The following is a 22,182-nucleotide window of genomic DNA, read 5'->3' on the forward strand; positions in this document are numbered from 1 at the left end:
TTAAGTGTAAATTTGATATCGACATTGTTCCTCTGTACAAAACCTTTAAAATCAGTAGATATTTTTCGCTGAAATCTCCCGTTCCGCAGTCTCTTCGTTTCAACATTGTCTACAAATTCACTTGTTCGTGCGACACGAACATGACATACCTACATAGGTATGTCCACAAGACACTTGGTAACAAGAGCAACAGAACACTTAAATTTAGCAGACATCAATAAACTCAGTGCAGTCAAAGACCACATTTATGACTGCAGTATTTGTTCCAATATCAAATTTACATTAGATTCATTCAAGAAAATTCGCAACTGTCAATCAGAGTTTGAAACTAAAATTCATGAGGCACTCCAAATAAAGCAGCCCAACCCCAGGCTCAACAAACAATTATTCGCTGGAGGGGCATCCTTTTTGTTAAATTTGTATTAGCATACGTTTATTTTATGTTATGTTGTCCGCTCACTATCTTGTCTCATGACCACACTCCCGCATAATCATGACAGATTGCTACCACCTTTTGTGTTTGTTCGTCAGTTGTTGCTTGTACGCAGGTCAGTGCAGTTTTATTGAATTTCAGTCATTTATTATTAACATTTCACGAATAACTTAATTGTTTTGTTTAGATGAATTAAGATATTTTCCTGAAGAGGGCAAAAAGTTTTGCCGAAAACGTTTGAAATTATGTATCTATTTTATTTCTGTATTAATTTTGAATTATGCAATTCAATGTTGTTAAGTTGTTATCGATTGTCTGTCTATTGCATTTGTATTGTGGTATATTTTACGTAACTTATAAAAATGTGGTAATCTTTATTTAGATTATTTAAGTATGAGAATGTTTGTTTATATTTTAATATTAATATTAAGGCTATCTAACTGCCTGATAAAATTTCTATTTATCTAATTTATCTAGTTTGGCTATCTGACTCCATGAAATAATTTCCACACAATTATTGTTATTCGAATTATAATTTTAAGTTATCAGAAGGTGTTCGACTGTTCGTATAATATTGTAGGTCTATAACACAAATTGAATTTAAACATTACAGAATAGTGAAATTGCAGCACAGGGAAACATTAAGCTATTACGAATTATTACATTTTTAACTAAACAATAAATTTAATGTTTTCTGAGAGCTGAACTGGTCTAACTGGACTGGTTTGATGTGAGCTCTCGTCAAAGGACGAACAAACCATTTTATTTTGTGTTCCCTTTTTCTTATTTACTTCGGGAGCAGTTTACATGGAAAATTACAAAAACACTAGGAAATAAATTTAAGTTAAAGTAGTTTACTTTAGTAAAAGAAAGGGAAACTTATATGACGAAATAATGGATCGCTACAGTATTGTCAATAAAACTAGCTTAATCACTACAAATCAAAGCAAGCATATAAGTAGCTTAATACAAAGTTAAAAAATTCGTGAAAAGCAAAGTCACCATAAACAAAACTTTTCGAAGATAAATGGAACTCCTTTCGTGAAAATTGGTTCGAAATATAAAAAAAAAAAAATCTAGCAACACAAATCCCCAACCGGTGCCCCTAAATACATATTGTCAATATTACAAAAGGTTTGAGGTAAAATGGGTAATATTTTGTGAAATTCAGTTTGAAATAAAAGAAAAACAAAAGAACTGACGACACCATGACTCTTAACTGCCAAAAATTTTTCATAACTTTTCCTGGAAAACAAAACAAGCCAACTTTCGCAAGCTGAAAATGTGAAATTGGCAACTTTGGACTTTGTCAGCTTGGAAGACTAGGCACTTTAACATTACCCACTCGTCGAAAAGCGTACTCGCGATTCAGCTGATTTCAGTCATGTGACTCGACACGTGATATTCTGATCGAAAAATTTTGATACAAAGAAATTTAACTGAATGCTTCGCTACAACCAGCGTTGCCTAATGGTTAGGGCAGAGGAGCAGTAATTTTGATTTCGTGGGTTCGATTCCCACCCTCTGCTAATAGGCTACTATTTTTTAATTCTGCAACTGAACTGAGTGCAAGAAGGATCTTAATGACTGCAATCAATGGAGTTTATAAGGAAAATTGTCACTAAAACACAAAGCAATTTCTCATTGAAAAGCAGGCACTCTTCGACGAGTGGGTGATGTTAAAGTGCCTACCGACATTTTTAGCTAAGAACTGGCAGACATTTTTAAAGGTTCTCCGATTCGACCATGATCCGTAAAATATTTAGAGGTATCGCGCGAAATTGCTCAATTTTACCGCAATTCGAAAAAAAAAGACAATCTCTTTCATACCAAAATGTCAGAGAACAGAAGTCTGAAAACGGTAGAAACAAGTATATGTAAACTTCAAGACGTGGTTGCTACCGAAATAAGATGATAACTCGCACTACTAGTACCATTTTGACAAAACTTTAAAATTCAGTAAAAAAGAATTATGAAAATCCAAAATAAAAAGAATAAAAATTATATAAAAATGAATTTTTGTTGAAGACTTTTTTGCTTTGGACCAAGTGTTCTTCACTGTAATTCTTTGGTATTGACAACATGGTCAACATTCTGTGATTTTTTTCCAGCTGTTTTGGACCGAATAAACATAAATTTATTTCTGTTGCTGTGAAAAAGTTGTTTTAAGCATTGAAACTCTGATAAAGGGACTTTCCCAACGGGGGTTACTCTTTTCTACTTGGCTTCATTCATTCACGAGCACAATGTCAATAGCACTAATGTGATCTGCCTAGTTACGGTATGAGGGGTTTGCATAATACCGTAAGCGTTATGATATGATTTATCAACTTTTTTTTATCTCAGCTTGATATATAAAGATGTCAGATCTTCAAGATGAAGCAATGTTAATGTGTAAAGACCAAGCTAGAAACAGTTTTCACTGTATTTCAACTGAAAATAAAAGAGACTTAGCTTTTTCTTCTGCAGACCAATGTGATGCTGATGGCATTGCTCACCAGCTCAGCAACACAACAGTCGATAAAGGTGTAGATGGCTTCACTCTTTCAACCCTGGAGAACTCTCAAATAGATGTAGTTAATGAAAAACTTTCTAACTTTGCGCAGTGTGTTGCAAAATCTCGTGGTAAGTCCTGGCTGGTTTTTTATTTGTTAAGACTTTTATGTTACAGTAACAAAACATTTTTTATTGATCAGTAGTGATTTCTTTTGATGATTTAATGTAATAGAAAGTTCTACTGTTTGATTGTAAGTTTACTTCATTTTTTATGAGGCTTTTATTACTGCAAGCAATGTTACCATATCACTAGATTTTTCTTACAGGTGGTGTTTTTTACCAGTGGTAAAGCAATCTCTAAAAAATGGACACTGAAACAAAATTTGACTGAATGAACCGGAGCAGCACTCCTCAAACTTTTTTTATTGTGTGACCCCATTTCGGAAAATTTTTTTTATGCAAGCCCTTTTTGGCAGTTTACAGTGCAAACTACTCACTGTAGGCTCACTTTTGCCTAGTTTGGTGACCCTAAAATTATGACTTGTGACCTTGTTTGGGTCATGACTCATAATTTGGGAAGCCTTAACTAGAGGATATATTTGAGCAATAAAGATTGTGTGTAGTTTTAGAATGCTAAAGCAACTAGATCAGTGGTTCTTAAACTTTTTGAGACACGCCTCCCTTTTACAATTCTAACAAAATTCGCACCCCACCTTGTTTCAAAATCAAAAAACATTAAGCAGAGCAGCAATTCGTTTCCAGGAAGTTGCATTAATGCGAAAGATGTAACTGTTTTTTGGATACTAAATGTGCAGAAAATGCACATCTCAGACCGGCTTTACAGTAAAGTTTGTGCCTAGATTTTGTCTTTATGTTCATGAGAGTAGAAAAATATTTCCGCACAAGTAAGTAGACGAAAATGGAAGAAGTGTGCATATACCACAGCAACCACACTCTTGTAAATGTCTGCACATGCTTCACCCAGAACTCAGTTAGTGGCATTGCTTTAAGGTCGTCCCTTTCACAGTAAAATTTCATTTTAGCTCCAAGAATTCCTCTTGTAAATTGTCTTTGGCGTTTCTTCTCCCGAGCTATCATGTGAGCAATTTCGAAAGACGCTTCTACAAGTTTTGCCGACGACGATTGGCGAAAGCACTTGCTACTTGCAGTCTTTATTTTTTTAAAAGAGTCTTTCTTGCATTGGAAAAATGCTAAAGGTTTATTTTGATGGTCAAGGTGTTTTTTTTTTTATTCAAGATGACGCTGCGAACGAGTTGGTCTCAAAGCGTCGTTGCTCAGACTTTGAAAACATATGACGCATTGTGGTACAGCTTGGTCACTGTGGCATCTATAAAGTCAAAATTCAGATAATCTTTGTCATACTTTCTCTTTTTTCCACTCATTTTATGTCAATAGAATTGATCAATTAAATATAAACCTAGTTAAATCTATGTTAAAAAAAAGTTTACGCATGGTACTGTTGTTGAGTTCGGTATACTGCTGCACTTCTAGCCGCTGTCACTTGTCAGTCAGTCGTTGCCATTATTATTACAATTAGAGCTCGAGGCTGCTGTGTTAGAAAACCGTTATGTTACGAGAGTTAAGGTGTCGCAGAAACATTTAGCAACCTCTAAAACATCACAAAGTATGTTAGATGTGACAACAACACGCTCTACAAACACTGTGCCACTGTAACACAAAGTTTCATCTTCTACAATCGACTGTCCACTGTCCAGCGTAGTTGTGAAGACATGTTTAGTCATAATTTATGCAGAGTTTTTCAATTTCTTGCGCCCCTCTTGTGAGCTTCACACGCCCCCCAAGGGGGGAGTGCCCCCCAGTTTAAGAACCACTGAACTAGATCCTCTTTGAATTATTCAAAATTCACTTAAAGAAATTTCAACACATTTGCAATAGCATAAAGACTTCACTTTTATCCATGACTTGTTGAATGAAATAACTTTGATTTACACTGCCTAATATATCATAATATTATACATACATTAAACTTGTACACATCAGAGAACTAGAAGTGAATTATATTTTTGAATCTTATTATTAGGTGCAGTGCATGTAGATGTCAACTTAAATCTTGCTCAACAAATCAATCAAAATGTGCGTGAGTATAACATCTTTGACTTGTCCCATACCAGTGGAGCTCATATTGGACAAAAAGTTGTTACATCAGGTATGAAATCATTTTATAAAAGTTTTGCAGTGGATCAATGTTCTTGTATATTATTCTACGTTTATTCTATAATTATTCAGGTTAATTTGCATTCTTTGATTTTTGTAGAAAATTTTAGTTTTTTTTTACAAGTTTTGCTACCATTGTGATATCCTCTTTATGCAAAGCTGACTTTTAATCGTGACACCAACTTAAAATATTTCTCAATTATTTCTGTAATAAAATCAGACAACAAACACTTCTAGATTAAAATATATCATGACATTGCAACTGCACTTCTTGTACAATGATAGGTACTATTCTGCTGTAATGCGTCAATGATGTTCTGTCAATCAAAGATGAAGTTTCCTAAAATGATAGTCTACACACGACTTCTCACACTTTCTGATTGGAATGACGACAACACTAATGGCCAATGTTTGTTGCACAACATTGCTAAATTAAGTTAATACACTACAGTACCGTAATCCATATTACTGGACACCGGCATGTTAAATTTAGTTTAGATTATACTCTCAATGCATTTCATGCTTAAAATCCTTACATTTCAACAAAGCAAAATATTTGAGCATGTCACATACAGTCATACACTTTAGAATTTTAAGCATCATATGCTTGTAAGCTCATTAGCAATGCTGTACGTTGTCATCAGCCTTTTGTTTAGAAGCTGTTGTCCATTCGATAACTTCAAATGCGACAAATCAGCTGTCATCTTCAGAAAGTGCAACTCTTTTGTCACCAAGAGCTTTGTCTGCTGATACAATTTGTCCACGTTCTGTGCCGGCTCAAGAAAACTTTCAAGATTTGTCGCTTTCAGAAGGTAATCGTTTCTACGGATTCTAAACAACTTTCTATTTTATGGAGTTAATACGATTTTAAACGTTACAAATCATGGTAATTGATACTCTACAAAAGATATTTGACATTTGTGTCACATCTTTCACATAAAAAGCCATGGAAAACATTATGTTTCACTTAAAAGTATGTATTGTATAATATAAAATCAAATATAGTTATTACTATCTGAAGCCTTTACAAATTGTTTCACCTAACGGATCATCAGAAGGTCTTATTCAAATAGAATCTAGATTGTAATAGATTCTATTTGAATAAGACCTTCTGATGATCCGTTAGGTGAAACAATTTGTAAAGGCTTCAGATAGTACGGTAATAACTATATTTGATTTAATTCGCTCTGCTTTGCCTTTTTGCTTGGCATTGAGCACTTTTTGTAGTATTAATAGTTTTCATTGTTTTATTGTATAATATATGTAGCCTACACTTGTAAACAGTATAATAATGAAAAAAGTAACATTGGTGAATGTTTCAAACTGTCAATCGTTTTCTGATGTCTGGCTGTTGGCTAGAAAATACGTAAATATTAAGTAAACCTCAATGATGGCGTTTGGTTACTTGTGATCTACTACCACTGACCACATAAACAATCGGTCAAATGTTTTTTTGAAAGCAATGACATTTTAGTGCTTTAACATTTTTAGAAAAAATGATGGCCGATGCAATCGAAAAGGTAAGAAGAGTTATTGAACAAACTCGCGAAAAAGACTTGGATTTGCCTGGATTTGATATTTCTGAAACTGAAATTCCTGAAGTTCATCCACAGATATATCGGATCTCCTTTTATGAGGGGAGAGCTCTGCCAAAGGACAACAGATATGAACCATTTCTTAATAGACTGAAAGAGGTTTGTTTTGACAAGCAAATTAGCTTTGATGATTTGATCTTGAAGAGCAGAAAATCAAGATTTATTAGCGTGATTGGTTACCCAGGAATGGGAAAGAGCACGTGTTCAAAGAGACTGGCAAAAAGATTTTCTCAATACGCTGATTATGTTAGCTTTCGGCTGAAATTTCTTGACATGGATTATGGTGAGGAAAAGTTGACTTTGAAACAGTTGTTGCTGGATAACTCAAATTTAATGCTGAACAAAGAATGCCTGGAAAATGCGTTTAAATGGATTCAGAAAAACCAAGATCGATGTCTCATCGTCTTGGATGGTTATGACCAAGCCAAATGGACTCTGCAAGAAATCCCAGCAAAGCAAAGTTATGGAACGCCTTTGCACATACAAGATCTGATCGCCAGTCTTTGTTGTGGACACTTTTTACCCAATTGCCACTTGATTTTCACTGCTAGACCGCATGCAATGCTATCAGTTCCAAAGTTGTTCCGTCCTGAAACTACTTATCTTCTGCAAGATTTCACTTCGGTTGATATGAAATCGTTGTTTTACGTTTTAGCCGGGGATGAAGCTGATAGGTTGTGGAACATCTTATCCACTTCTGCGCCTCAATTGGTCACCATGTGCCACAGCCCTCTAATTCTTCAACTTTATATTCGAGCTGCTATCAACATGTCTGAAGATATTGGTGACATCACGACCATGACCAGAATCTTTGCTACTGTGCTTAAAAATCTCCGCCAATCAAAACACGCGACTCATTATGACGAAAGTCAAGTTTTTATATCAAGCTTAGCTAGGTTGGCTTTTCAAGCAACTATGGACGGAACCGTTGTCATTGACATTGACCAACTGAAAAAAGAAAAACTCAGCATTGAAATGGTACAAGACATCATCATAACGTTGCACGGTTCTCAGCAAAGCTCTTGTCCATTGTTTGAAGGAAAGACACGACTTTATTTTTGTCATCAAACATTTCAAGAGTATTTTACAGCACTGTACATCAGAAATCAATTGCCACTGCACAAGTTTAAAACGTTTTTGAAGCAAAAGCTTTTCACAGAGAAGTGGGCATTAGTTCGTCAGTTTCTCGGTGGAATTCTGGTGGACGTTCCAATATCAAATGGTAAATAATCAATTGATGTCATCGTGGCATGACTTTTAAAATACAGATTGTTACGTTTTGGCGATTCGATTCTTGGGGTATGAACTTGAGCAACGTGATTCAAGGACAGCTCTCCATTCAGTGGCACCTAGTGGGTGGAATAATTCATAGATAACAATACTTTATCAACAGGCAAAACTTCATTTTTTCAGTCTCGTGGACTTGGCCTGCGTCCATGATTCGAGTACGTGAAACTTCCACGATGTGACAATTGTGACATGCCTTTCTCAGTCCGAGAATAAAACTCAGTTAATCTATCGTGGCTGTGTTCTGGCAACATACTTCTGCAATTCAGTTGATCATTTTGAGTTGAATTTTAATGTTCTTGCGCAGATATATTGCATTCCCAACATGCCAGCAGTGTGTTGTCCATTAAGCAGAAGTTGGTGTCATTCTCAAGACGACTCTTGCGAAAGAAGAAGTCAGGTAAGATTTGAACTCTTACACTTGACCAAAAGCGTTAGTGGTAAAACTCTGATGAGGTTCAATTCTATCACCTGATTCTAATTCATCTGATCTAAGTTCAAGCAATGGTTTAGATTTCAAATGGATTGCCTTCACCTTTAGCATTGACAAGTACGAGGCAGCTTCATTGTCATTTGTATCGTTAAATTGAGCCACGTTTATCTTTTTTCATAAACTATCATTCTATCAAGCACAACATTTCCGTTGTCTGATAACTTGCCAAAGTCCAGGTGAGAGTCGCTTTGCTGCCGCCGCGTTATCATTCGCCCGTTTTCTGTACAGTTTCCCAAAAATTCGCACACTATCGGCTTCTTATATTTTCCTCCCATCATAGCAACATTACGTCCACAAGTATGGCAACTCTAATGCCACTATTTTGCGTTCGAGATTTCATTGATCACGATAATAGTAAGAACGTCATCCCGTCTTGTAGTTTGTTTTTTTATTAAAATTACAATTTTTATTCTGTAACCAACTTCGCCTTTTTAATAGTTGCATTTGATTCTCTACTGATATCATATTTTTCGCAAAGTTTCACAATGATGTTGAAGCATAGGTATTAAGTAACCATATGCCTGACACATACAACTCAACAATGTTTGTTTCAGATCCGTTGGAAATGAAAAGAAACATCTTTTTGAAGGTGATGGAAGAAAGCATCAAAAATGAAGGTGAGAAGGAAAGGGTTTATGTCATGATAAGGTTATTTCCCATTGGAGTAGCTTACTCTTGTTTAAAAGCACCAAGATGAAAGTTTTATTGTTGTAGAATAAACGTGATTTGATAACAATGATCTGACTTCAATCGTCAAGCTTGTACTTTTTGTGTCTTGCTACAAATTAATTTTTGTTGACTAATAATGTCATTTCTTGTGGACAATTCTCCATCTGAAGAATAGGGTGGAGTAAAAAAAATTTTTTTTTTCAAATCAAAAAATCAGATTAACCAAAAGTGGCGTATGGACCTAAAACCAACTTCTGAGAAGGTTTTGGGTTTGTGCCACCTACACCCAGGTGGCCCATAATTTTTAAAGGTCATCCGAGGGTCAAATTTCATGAAAATCCCATAACTTGGAAACCGGTCAAGCTAGAATGTTGGTTTTTGGCTTAAAATTTCCAGAAGGTCCATGTTTATATATGCTCTAATGCAACTTTTGTTTCTATTTTAACTACATAAGCTGATAATAATAAAAAATGACGTTTTAGTTTGAAAGCTATGTAATGTGAAGACGTGAAAATGCTATATTTGATCTATTTGCACCCATAGTTATGTGTTAAGGCATAATAGATACAAACTGACTAAGTACTGCTTAAAATACTTTCTAAGTAGTTAGTACAAAGGATATACAAGCAACAATCATGGATATGTGACAAAAAAACTCAATGACAAAAATAATGTAGCAAAGACTCATATGCAATAATGTTACAATGTTATTTGACATTAAGTTTCAAAATTTACATCTTTGGTTTCCATAAAATTAATAAGAAACTATTTACAATCAGGGTCCATTATAAAAATTATTATGTGGTGAAAAAATATTGAAAACCTTCAACCTGAAAACATCAGGACTATCAAAGTCAGAAATAATATATTTCGACTCTGATCCATTGCAAATTTGGACAAGGCTGACTGGGCTTTGGTAAAGACCGTTGCTAACCTTAATCCACCACTGTTTGCAATGAGTGTTACAGAAACTATGACATCAACTCATTTGTATTTACACGTATCCAATAGCAATACACAGCACAAGTTTATGAAATAACTAGCACGGCAAAATATATTCGTTTTGCTGATACTGGTTCTAACAATTTAAGCTTATTCTAAACATCACTCCTATGAAAATGCATGCTTGATTGTTTATTAATTAAATACTAAATTAAGAATTTGGCTATGTAGCGAACTGTTGCTTTGTATTGAATCTCTTCATGAGTTTTCGCGATCTTATTTTCTGACGTATATGACCGTACCTTCTTTCAAATCCGGCGACAGCTGATGAAGCTTCGGTTACCAGCTTAATATGCCTTTCAACGGCTTGGCTGTGACATGGGTGCTCGAGTTTTAACTTGTTCTGTCTAAAATCTTCAATATCTTCATTCTTCAAATGTTGTAATGCAGGTGGCTCATACATGGCTTTCAGATTCAAACTGGATAATTTATAATATACTTTAGCAGTTGGATTAATTTTTGGAATTTGAAACTTTCGGACTTCTTGATATGAACTGTGACCAAACTCTTCAGTGGTTGCCAATTCTTGAAGGTCGCTGCCATCATCAACACAATCAAATGCCTCATTTTCAATGACATACTGTCCTGCTGCTCGTCGCATGCTAAGCACCTTATTAACCCCAAGCCGGCGAACGCTTTCATCGTCATCTGCCAGCATTGCCAACAAAACATTTTCATTGTGCGCAAAATATGCATTTCTTTGAAGAACTTTCAATGCAATATCTCGTACATTTTTCTTTGGAAACTTTACCACACGATCAACAATACTGTAGAAATTTATTGGCCCATCAGTAATCTTGCTCTTGAGCTTGATTTGGAACCAGCTAGGGAAATAGACTTTGAGTAAAAACTCCACTATAGTGCACAATGTTGGCGATGCATTTTCTTCAGACACATAAAAACGCAGTATACGACACCCAAGTGTTAACCAACGTGAGTGACATAATCCACCAACTTCTAGCAGCTCAAGGTTAGCATCTACACATCCCAACATGACAGCAAAGCTTATTCGATACGCATAATATTGGTCACTTCTTAAATCATCAATTATGTCATTCGGGATGACAGGAAACTTTGGGTTAGGAATAGCCTTGAACTTGACCACGCTCCATTCAGAAACTGCACCATGTAACTTTTTACCCAGAGGTCCTGAGAATGAATCCGGACCTGCTGTATGACCATCCATTTGTTGGAAAATGTACCTTAGTGGAAGCTCATTTAAATGGAGCAAGCATACAACCCATTGCAATGGCCGTCCCAGTAAAGCTTCTAAGGATGCAATACAGCCACTTTTGATACCTGTCATTGTAGCTGTTCCATCAGAACCAACAATCTTTAACACCTTTTCTAATGATGTGCCCTTAATGACATTGAATATAGTCTTGGCTATATTAACACCAGTTCCCTCTTCTGGAGCTACATGTGAGAGGTAAAAAGAACCGGGTTCACCTACGATCACATAATGCTCTTCAATATTTGTTTGGCGATAATATGTCCCGTGGGATTCGGCCATCATTAATGTTGCATCTTTTTTTCCGTCAATGAATATGGAATCCACATGACTGAAAAGCTCCTTCTCTGTTTGTCTTATTTCTGCTCGATATTTTTCTCGTTGTCTCCTCAATTTGCTTCTGTCAATAACATGTGTTTTATTGTCGTCAGTTATGATGCCAAATGCTTTCAGTGTTGCTGAAGCTACAGCTGCGCCAGCTCTGTCTGAAAGTTCATACCTCTCACAGACCAGGGCAATTTCTCTAAGAGATGCACGGTTCTGTTGCTGAACTTTTTTCTTGGGGCTAACATACTTATCACTTAGTGATGAATGATGATACCTCTGAACATCCAGTATCACTAGTGTCAGTTTCTGAACTCAATATCGATGACACAGCATTAACAGAGGTTGTTGCAAGCATGTTGTCCTGAATTGTGTTTGAACATACTTTTTGTACAAAATTTAAATCTGAAGTGTCCAACGTTTCAATTGTGTCAAGGCATTTTCCGATTCTTGGACCCTTTTGATTTTGATAAAATGTAAAGTCTTTCTCATTCATTTTCAGCTTATGTAATTCTTCCAGTTTACGTCTTTGTTTTTGGTCATGACAAAATATATCAAACAAATCATCAATATCAAGCAAAAATTCTTTTGTCCTGAGTTCCAAATTTGCACTTTTTGTAGCTGCCCATTTTCCTTTTTTAGGCCGAGATTCCATGTATCTAAAATCTTTAACTACCTTTTGAAGTCTAAAAACTACACCATTTACAGTGATGCAATAAACATTGCAGTGAATCCAACGCTCAACAAGTTCGGAAGCGATGTTAACAATTGCTGCTTTTGTTCTCCAGTTCCGCTCATGCAACAATCTTTGTAGTACATCTCTTTTTGTGGGAAGAACACCCATAGGGAATGAACCAGTACTCCTAAACTTATACTCTCCTTGACGTTCACAAATCCTTGTCACAGCCTTTCTTGTAAGCATTTTAAACAACAGTTTAAGGTTATTTCAAAACTCAGTAATATAGTTTCACGGTCTGAATTTTACAAAATAAATGTGCAGCGTTCAAAATACACAGTTCACATTTTCAAAATACAATTGGGCAGGATAGTACAACCAAACTTCTGCACTGTCATAATTTTTCGAACAAACATGCCCATTGACAGAAATACAGCATATGGGCCAGCAATATCAACATAACAATTCTAGGCTATTTCAAGTGCATTTCTATATGATCGGTTTATTAGCTGACAGACTGAAACTCACCAGTAACACCTACACTAGGTTACTGCAAATTGTACTGAGCCATGTGCACCTAGCCGAATGTCATGGATGAATAAGCACCAATGAACAGTGTAGTTCCATAGAAATCATGTGATGCAACGGCAAAGAAAAGGGAGGGATGATCATTGATCATTGCCATTACACTATTCTATTGTTAAAGATTCCTTTTAAAAATCGAACATGATGATGGATGCTATGTTTTTCATGAGAATTAGGCAAAAACTGTATTTTGGCAAATTCTGGCTTAGGTGGTAGAAATAGAGACAAAAGTTGCAATATAACAGATATAAACATGGACCTTCTGAACGTTTTAAGCCAAGAACCAACATTCTAGCTTAACCGGTTTCCAAGTTATGAGATTTTCATGAAATTTGACCCTCGGATGACCTTTAAAAATTATGGGCCACCTGGGTGTAGGTGGCACAAACCCAAAACCTTTTCAGAAGTTGGTTTTAGGTCCATACGCCACTTTTGGTTAATCTAATTTTTTGATTTGAAAAAAAAATTTTTTTTCACTCCACCCTACTGAAGAATTATTATAAAAATTGGATTTATAATTAAATCAACTGTAGACGGATGTTGTTGATACACGATGGTATAGCTGCAGTGAAACTTAAGATTATTGCTGTAGGCCACTATACTTGTATCCAAGTGTTATCATTGAATAGATTTGTGTTCCAGCAACTGCGTCCAATAAATATATTAGTTCTAAACAAGGTCCGTTCCGGTCTAAGTTAATAATGTTTCATTTGTATTCCATGTTTGATTGATGGATGATATGCAAAACAGCACACATGCCAGGTAAGTGGTTCACACTCAAATACCTCTTTTTCTTATTTTTATTTATATTTATCGAAATTTCGTTACTTGTTTACAATGACTGATATTTAAAAACTATTCTTTATAATTAACAGCTAATCATAAAATGAAATCCATGTTTTAGTAGCTTGGAACAAAGTTCACTTTGTAGGCTACCACAGTTGTACGAAACAAAGCAACTTCAATGGGTTTAACATATTTTAAGAAAACACCATGAAAACTACACTTTATAGCCTAATCAAGATCTAAACATAAAATAGGATCGTTCACAAACAATGGTGGAATAAATACATTTGTTTATCATCTTGTGCTTGCTTTGAAATGTGTTGAGACATCGTTCGGTCGAACTTACTACTTCGGCTGCGTTACCGAGGAGTCAGAATATCCGCGCGTGACGTTCGAAAGGACGTCAGTCTGACACCGCTCCAGAACACGCGGAGCTGTGTCTCGGCAAAAACACTTAATGACAAGCCAAATTTTGGTAGCAACTGATTCGAAGACTATGTTCTCTTCGTTGATTTCTTTGGTGGGTTGAGTTGCTTTTGTGATTGCAGTGTACTGTGTGTTGTCGCAATGAGCGTAAATGAAAAACGTGACTGATTATACTATGACGTGCAGTGTATGAGAAGAATATGAACACTCGAAGAAAGTAAGAATATGAACACTTTATTTGCGTTGTATGCATGTCACATAATGCTTAATTTTCGTTGAGGAAAACGTTCTTGTTATACAGGCACTGCCCCCTAAAGTTTTTGATTGAATGTGTGTTAAATATATCTCTTTTCTCTTGTAATATTTTTTCATGTACAGTCAATTTTTAAACTGGATCATTTCCTGTTTGTCAGTTCATCTTGGGAAGGGACTTTTTCATAAAACATGCTCTTTCTGCTGCGTGTAATTTTGTAAGCAGTCCTTGGATTATCTCTTTCAATCGTTTCAAATCGCATTAGCTCCTGGTCAAAGGTCATTTCAGTTGCTGCTGTAGCTAGGAGCACATTCTCTTGAAGGTCTGTCAAAACAAAATTGAATAGTTTTACTGATGCAGTTTTGATGCCACAATCGGGTTTGGACTATTGTTCAAAAAAAAAAACTGATTCTTTTCAATAGAACTTTTAGTCCCACAACACATGGGTGTGCCGTGCCCGTTCTCACAGTGTGCATTTGCGGTCATCATCACCCATTCTCAGTTCGTTGTCTGCCCCTTTCTCCATTTCGACCTGTCTAACTCTGTCGCCTCCTCAGTTTGTTCCCTTCTAGTTGGAATTGTCGATTTTCGCCATTCAGCTATTATCTGCCCTTTTCCTTATTTTGATGTGATTATCGCTCACATAGTATATTGCCTTGTTACCAACCCACTTAAAATAAATCTGCTCGTTTATACGGCTGTATAGGCAGGCACTGACAGCTTTGTAAAGCGCTGACAGTCACTCGTCTGCGATGGATACATCATCATCATCAACCAATTTTGATTATACAGGTCATGAATTAACCCTCATGTCGAGGGTGTGGCCTGTCTGTCTATCGAGAACGAAGTCTTCCCCTCCACACCTAGCGATTTATTGGGTTGGCAGAGTCCATGTTCAGGGCTACAAGGTCACGTTTTACAAGTTCTTCCCAAGAAAGTTTTGGTCTACCTTGACCCCGCTATGCTGCGGTGTTGACAGCATTGTAAAAACTAGTTGCGGCAATATCATGCATTGGGCTTGGTTTAAGTTGAGCAAAATCCATCCAGCAATCACTGTTGTGTTGCTTGATCGACTGGCCTTCTCGTATTCAACCCTGGTTCAACACGAATACTTTTCACTAATATTCCTCTACGTCTTTACTTCAGTTTGTTTTTATTTCTGACCATCACAACGAAAAAACAATATATGACAAACATAGCAGAGGTCTAGAAAAAGGTAGAAGCGACTAAACGCGGACGTTATAAAGTGCATGATACCAAAGCAGGACAATCAGTTTAAAATATGGCACGGTCGCAACACCTTAATAAAAATTTTATCAATTTAGAAAAAAGAGAAAAAAATAGGCTAGTGAATTTTTTTTTTAATAATTTATATAAGTAAAAAAATAAACAAAACAAAAAAAAAGACAAAAAGACAGTTGCTATGTTGATCGACCTTGATGGGTTATCAAAAGTGTTAATGGTCTTGAGGGGAACACCCTTGATGCGTTAGCTCATCACCTAAAGCAAGGTAGGCAAAGAAAACCCCTGAAAGAAATCCTACCACTGGCAAAGCCATTTCAGAACGCAACGCACCAGGTCTTGCCAGACCAACAAAAAACGATAGAGTAGATATTATTAAAACGGCACCGAAATATAAACAATTTGTTGAAGACTTTTCTTTTCAAGTCACGTAGATAATTACGCAATTCAGCACGAAATAATCTATTTTTGTGTCCTCGTTTGTACCAAAGCTGTAATTTAACTTAGCAATGTCTGGAAGTGTTATGCTAACTTGAAGACGTACACATCGCACGTATACTTTCCATTATGCTCCGATTACGTCTTTTCTTGTATTCTCTCAGCTCGTCTTCTGAATGACCACTACACGTTAGTGCGAGAGTGTAATGATGATGACGTCACATCGCGAGCGGCAAGGCACTTTCCAGAGGAAATCTTCATGTCAGTTTGCAATTTTACCACAAGCACTGCTCACGCTTTTTCTTTCGTCTTAAGAAAAGTGAAACATCCCATCAAAAAATTGGACTTTTCTTTCTGCAGCTTAAAATCCGAAGCTTTCTGTTACTTGGCCGAAGGCATGAATGCTTTGCCTGCGACGGTGAGTTGTTAAAGGATTTGAGAGTGAAGTTTGCTTAATGGGATGTAAAACTTGAAAGATAGTTTCTTCATATTGCACATGGAAGCATTGTTTTAGAGGAAACGACTGTTTTTTTCTCTTGGCATTGATCACTTTTTGTAGTATTAATAGTATTTAGTGTTTAACTGGTTGATATGTGCTAGTTTTTAAGTATGATTGCTATTGCCCGACTTCTACATTGCGTTAAAACACTAGCAAAGTACCTTTTGGTGTGTCTATTAATTTATATCTGTAACTACAGTATTTTTTTGGTATGGTGCAACAAAGCCTGAAAAATGGCTTGTTTCTCATGTAGTTTGATCATCAATACGAGATTTCAAACTTTAAGAACGAAAATATCTACAGTATGTTTAAAACTTTAAATAAACAATACATATTTCACTTTATTACTGTTACGTTTGGCTTCGATCACCGCAAGCCCGCGAGAGAAACTAAATTAGTCTCGCGCTTGCTTTCAGATGATCTCACATTTTTTGTAAGTTACACGTTTCATTTTGTGACTACGTTGAGCAAAATTCATCAGTTTTTTAGTTTGGTTGAGGTAAAGTTGGTCGTTTGTTTGCTTGTCACTAAGTTTAAAAAAAGGAAGAAATAAAACAGAAGTTGCACAATTGTTTCTATTTATTTTCATAGCGTCAAAACTTAGAACAAAGAAAACAGAGAAGAACATGCCCGTTTGCGCACGTCACCACTGTGCAATGTGCATGGATTATAATGTGCAAAGCATTCTTTACAGATTGAAGTTCTGGATCTTTCCTTCAACTATCTGTCCGGCGTGGAAATGATTTGTTCGATTTTGCACAAAATAGAACATGAGTTGGTTGTGATGGTTGCCTTTGACAGTGGTGATGGAGACAGGAGGAATGCTACCACCCGGGAACTTGCCACGATCCAAGATGCTTTAAACGGGCTTGAAAACACGGTCGGTTACACGGACCTTAAAGTACTTGCTCACTTTTTTAACGTTTTTTTGTTTTGTACGTTTGGTTTACGTCCAGTACCTTTGCAAGTCCAGTCGATTTTATCGCTTTTGTGTCTATCCAGCTATATGCAAATCCACAAACACACATGCTCAGTAAGATATCAGTACTTGAAGGCTTACCCAAAGTGTCAATCAACCTGTTTGTAGTATTCAGGTCACGCGCGGTGGTTGAATATTTCCATTGAGTAGACGGGAAGGCAAGGAAGCCAATCTTCGTGACCACCTTCAGGCATGCCTTTAAGTGTCCTGCCAAAGACACAGCCGCATGCTCTTGAGCGGTGTCGAACTAGCGCCTTTTTGAACGTCGTACAATGGCTCACACCACTCGGCCATGCAGTAAATAACGTGTCGCAAGACTACCGGTCACTCCGTTACATCGAACGTCGTCACCCCCAGTGGCAATCGTACTGGTTTAGCTTGTTCCATACAGTTCTCAATTCTCGTTCATTGCAATAAAAAAAGATTGCACGGAGCTTTCAGGAAAAACGTTTCTCAAACGTTGCTCAATGTTATAATAAACGTTACTTGTTTTAAAAATAAACCTACCACCTCGACAGCTCTTGTATACACGGAACTGCGTAAACTAAGAAAAGATAAACTCCAGAAACGGTACTTCAACCTCATATCTGTTCATTTGGCACCTTTCCATTCATTGACACCTGATCAATAAAGCGTAACCAGCAACAACACTCCGGTTACAAGTGGACACTTTCCTTGGTCTTACAAAAACTTCATTCGTGATGTACTACTACAAAAATACGAGTAATAAAATTAATTTCCTATAGAATATTGAAACGATTTGCATTGATGTGGCGGCAGAAGAGGCGAGAACATTTTGACAGTTTCACCTTCTGCTTTATATTGTACATCCATAATATAGCGTTTACTGTTTTTCAGAAATTGAAAGTCTTTTACGAAGACGGCTTGTTCATCCAGAAGCAGTCTTAATTTTCTCGTGCAGCAGCGCAAGCACAGAAGTGTGTCATTCGGCTGCCGGACAGTTCGTATCTTTTTATTATCAGCTGTATTAGTGTATATAATTATGCAATCTCTCCAAAAGTAAATTTATGTTTAAATCATTACTTGTGTTTTGCTTCTTCTATTTGTATTAGTTTTACGATATTGCAGTTATGTTTGGTGTTTTTATCAATGAACAGCTGTTTTCTTCATCTACTCGATTAAGCGGTTTGTGAACTGCTTGTTCTGAACCTAACGAAGCATTTTACCTTTGTTTTATATTTGAAAGAGAAAGAGTTTACTAAAATGATAAATTGCTTAAAAAAAGACCGTTCTCTTAATTTTGTAATTTTTGATTCTCTTGTGCTCCTTTGTTTGCATTATTAAATTGTTAGTTTTTGTTCGTTGTTAAGATATTTTGCATTTCTGCGCAATTTTTGTGATTGTCAGTTATATAATTGTTCATTGTGTTAAATTTTCATTGGAATTGATATTCTTTCATGTGTTTTGTTTAAGGCAACATTTCCACTTTTAATGGAAGTTCTTTTGCAATCATATTCTCTTCAATGAACTCACCGATTTGAACTTGTGTTGTTTCTAGTAACTTCATCTTGTGGTCAGCATCAATGAATGTTTATATGCAAACTAACACCAAGTGAACCATGAAGTGCTCTACTTCTCTGTCGGCTTCATCGATGCTTTTTTATATGGTAATTGTGTCTATACAAATGTTTAGAGCTGCTGAATGTATATTTCTCATTGACTAATCAAAGTTTGCAATCGCCCCTATGCTTCTTCTGCACAATTAATGTTGTTTTACCATGGCAGGAATCTCATCAATCCACAACCACATTATTTTACTTATAATATTTATGCATTCAGTTGTGATGATTTTTTTTTATCACACTTGAGAACTTGGTTTCTCGTCATTATAAAGAGGTACAAAGTGCATCTAGCCTAGAGTTATTTTAAGTCAGCCTCTGGTGACTACAGTCTTTATCTGTAATGTATTAGAACCGTACCTTCAAGCTTTTTAATTTTTTAAGGAAAGTTTCACTTTAAGGTTGTACCTTTGTCTGGCATTTTGCTTTTTACGCGTTTTCGATGACATCATCGTAAGATGGTATGGACATGTGATAAGGAGGAAGGAAGTTTTCTTAGAAAGGCACTAGATCTAAAGGTGGATGGGAAGAGGAAACGCGGTCGTCCAAGAAGAACGTGGAAACAACAAGTGAAGGATGAATTTAAAAAAGTCGGACTGAAGGAGGAAGAAGCAAGGGACAGGGTGAAATGGAGAAAAGGGATTAAAACAATTGCTGCGCGGAAACAATCGGCCATCCCCACTAGTGGGGAACAAACCGACGATGGATTATGATGATCATAGTTGGTCGATGTTAAACAATATGCTTCTTCGACAGTGTTGCAGCATTCTAATTTTAAGTCCAATCAACTTAGCGCCAAAGTCGTGTGGACGTTCATGTCTCAAGCGTGCTTTCCCGTGTATGTTCGAGTAGACGTTGAAGTCTGAGTTGCAGGTTTATGTTCATGTAAAGTTATCTGTTCGTATATGATATTTCTATTGCAAGCATATTGACAAGGTCAATGTGAACAGCCGCAAAGGCGTTAGACTCAAGGAGCCGCGTAACTTGTTATCCTAGCCTCGCGCGTTGGTACCCCGTTTGAAACAGCTCGGATTATTGCTGACTTCTGTATCGCATGTGATGTTATTTTACATAATTACAGCAATTACATAATTACGCACTTTTACATAATTATATCTGCAGATGCATTGCCTATGATCGATTTCAGTCATTGCATCGTGTGACATCATCGGTATTCTGATTTTTGGAGATGTCGGTCATCGATTCGTAGCATGTGGCCTGTTTCATGTCCCTTCATGCGATATCGTTTTCGGGGAATTGTATTCGGTATTGTTTTTGCTTCTTAGTTTTGGAACGAAATCGGGGATAATGCATTTCGCGTCCTGACCCTAGCCTACCCTTATTATTATGAAATAATCGAAACTGTCAGGTTTGAATTGTTGTGTTAGTGATGCTGATGCACTTTAATATTTTGTACTGTACAACTTTGATACTTTGCACAGTTTTGATACTACTTTGTAAATTTTTAAGGAATTTATTGTTAAATTGTGTCTGGAGGTGAATCCGGCCACCCCCGGTAACGGGGACCCCACCGGATTAAAACTGGACTACTACTATCTCATTCATACAAATAGTTTTTTTAGTTTTTATATGAACCATATCTTGTGTTTTCAATGCTTACCATGGAGCACATTGATTAATCCAGAATATGTCCAAGTCACACTTCACCTTATTTGCACTTAAGGTTGCCAACTTCTAGGCTTGGCTTAGCTTTGGCTTGACTATTCGAATACACAGGTCTGTGGATCCAAGTTATAATTCTCGCATTGTATTGAGTATTTGTGCTTAATGACGTTTAAATTATGACGCTCGCTGGCTGAGTGGTGGGAAAGTCTGCGACTCTGCGTGATACGCGACGTCGGTTTGCCACCGCTCCAAAGCTGTGTATCGGCAAGACACATAGCCGAGTGGTGAGAGCCCTGGAACGGCAATCGAAAGGGCGCCGGTTCGACACCGCTCAAGAGCATGCGGCTGTGTCTTTGGCAAGACACTGAAAGGCATGCCTGAAGGTTTTGTTTGTTTGTTTGTTTTATATTTATCCTGCATTGCGGGAAAGCGGACATGAGCGCTATGCATCGGTGTACGCCTTCCGACGTACACCTGACCCACGCTGCAGCCTACGGCAATGTCTGTTTCCGGTTGTCTACTCTATTTATGACTTAAATTTGGTACTACCCATTACTCGAAAATCGATCACTGGGTAGAGGCAATTGTCGTAAAGTTTCTTGCCCAGAGAAACAACAACAAGTGCGCGTGGCTGGAGTCGAACATGCAGGCTCTCGACTGCGAGCCTTGCATTCCCGTCCACTTAATCTAAATCTTCAACCACCAGGTGTAAGCCTGGATACGACAAAAAAAAACACTTGATGAAATACCAAACTAATGAGAGCATGTAGACCTGGGTCTCTTGGCTGCTTCCCTATGTCTGCTATGTTGCAGTTGTGATCGCAGTGCAGATGTGCTGTTGCGATGGGCGCAAATAACATGATTATCACCATTAAGCCTGTTTTTGAAATCAACTTTATCGCACTCACAACATGGTCATTCTCAGCTGAAGGAGAAACTTCGAAGAGATACAGTGGACATGTCTGCATTAGAAACAATAACTAACGCATTGTAAGATGGTTGATCTATAAAAAGTCAAACTAGCTCTAGCCATGCTCTTGCCTGCACTAAATTGCGTTTTAAAACTGGACGTTGTAATAACTGAAAATTTATCTTCCTCCAAATACTTTGGGAAACCCTAGAGCGGCTAGTTTAAAATTTGCGAAGGTTTAAACCTTACAATGTAGCAACTTTGTATTGCTCCGCATCTGTAATCTACCGTCTGCGCGCATATTATATGTGTAGGGTAAGCTAAATGCAACTAGTCCTATCATTATTTTTTTACGATCTTGTTTGCGTTGTGTTGCCGAAGTGTACACAAAAGCATAAAACTCGGCGGCACTGCTAATTAGACAAGGCTACACATTTAGCTTTACCAGACCCTTGC

General features: G+C 36.8%; 1 protein-coding gene across 1 annotated transcript; it reads left to right on the forward strand.

Annotated features, from left to right (window-relative positions):
* Positions 1–2,793: 2,793 nt before the first annotated feature.
* Positions 2,794–19,556, forward strand: LOC145786884 (uncharacterized). Its single transcript, XM_082598623.1, has 10 exons — positions 2,794–3,058; positions 4,992–5,117; positions 5,770–5,937; positions 6,617–7,942; positions 8,315–8,407; positions 9,055–9,117; positions 13,738–13,749; positions 16,297–16,550; positions 17,326–17,511; positions 18,469–19,556. Exons 1-10 carry the CDS (start codon positions 2,794–2,796, stop codon positions 18,517–18,519), a joined length of 2,544 nt encoding a protein of 847 aa, XP_082454749.1. The 3' UTR covers positions 18,520–19,556.
* Positions 19,557–22,182: the final 2,626 nt, after the last annotated feature.

This window comes from Aplidium turbinatum, chromosome 17 (assembly GCF_918807975.1).
Source record: "Aplidium turbinatum chromosome 17, kaAplTurb1.1, whole genome shotgun sequence".
In the NCBI taxonomy this organism is placed as follows: Eukaryota; Metazoa; Chordata; class Ascidiacea; order Aplousobranchia; family Polyclinidae; genus Aplidium; species Aplidium turbinatum.

What these genes read in the sequence shown, in the direction of transcription:
- LOC145786884 (XM_082598623.1), top strand. Translation starts at nt 2,794, where the DNA reads ATGTCAGATCTTCAAGATGAAGCAATGTTAATGTGTAAAGACCAAGCT. An exon ending in ACAAAAAGTTGTTACATCAG is followed by an intron (nt 5,118 to 5,769) that starts GTATGAAATCAT and finishes CGTTGTCATCAG; the next exon opens with CCTTTTGTTTAGAAGCTGTT. An exon ending in TAAACGGGCTTGAAAACACG is followed by an intron (nt 17,512 to 18,468) that starts GTCGGTTACACG and finishes ACTGTTTTTCAG; the next exon opens with AAATTGAAAGTCTTTTACGA.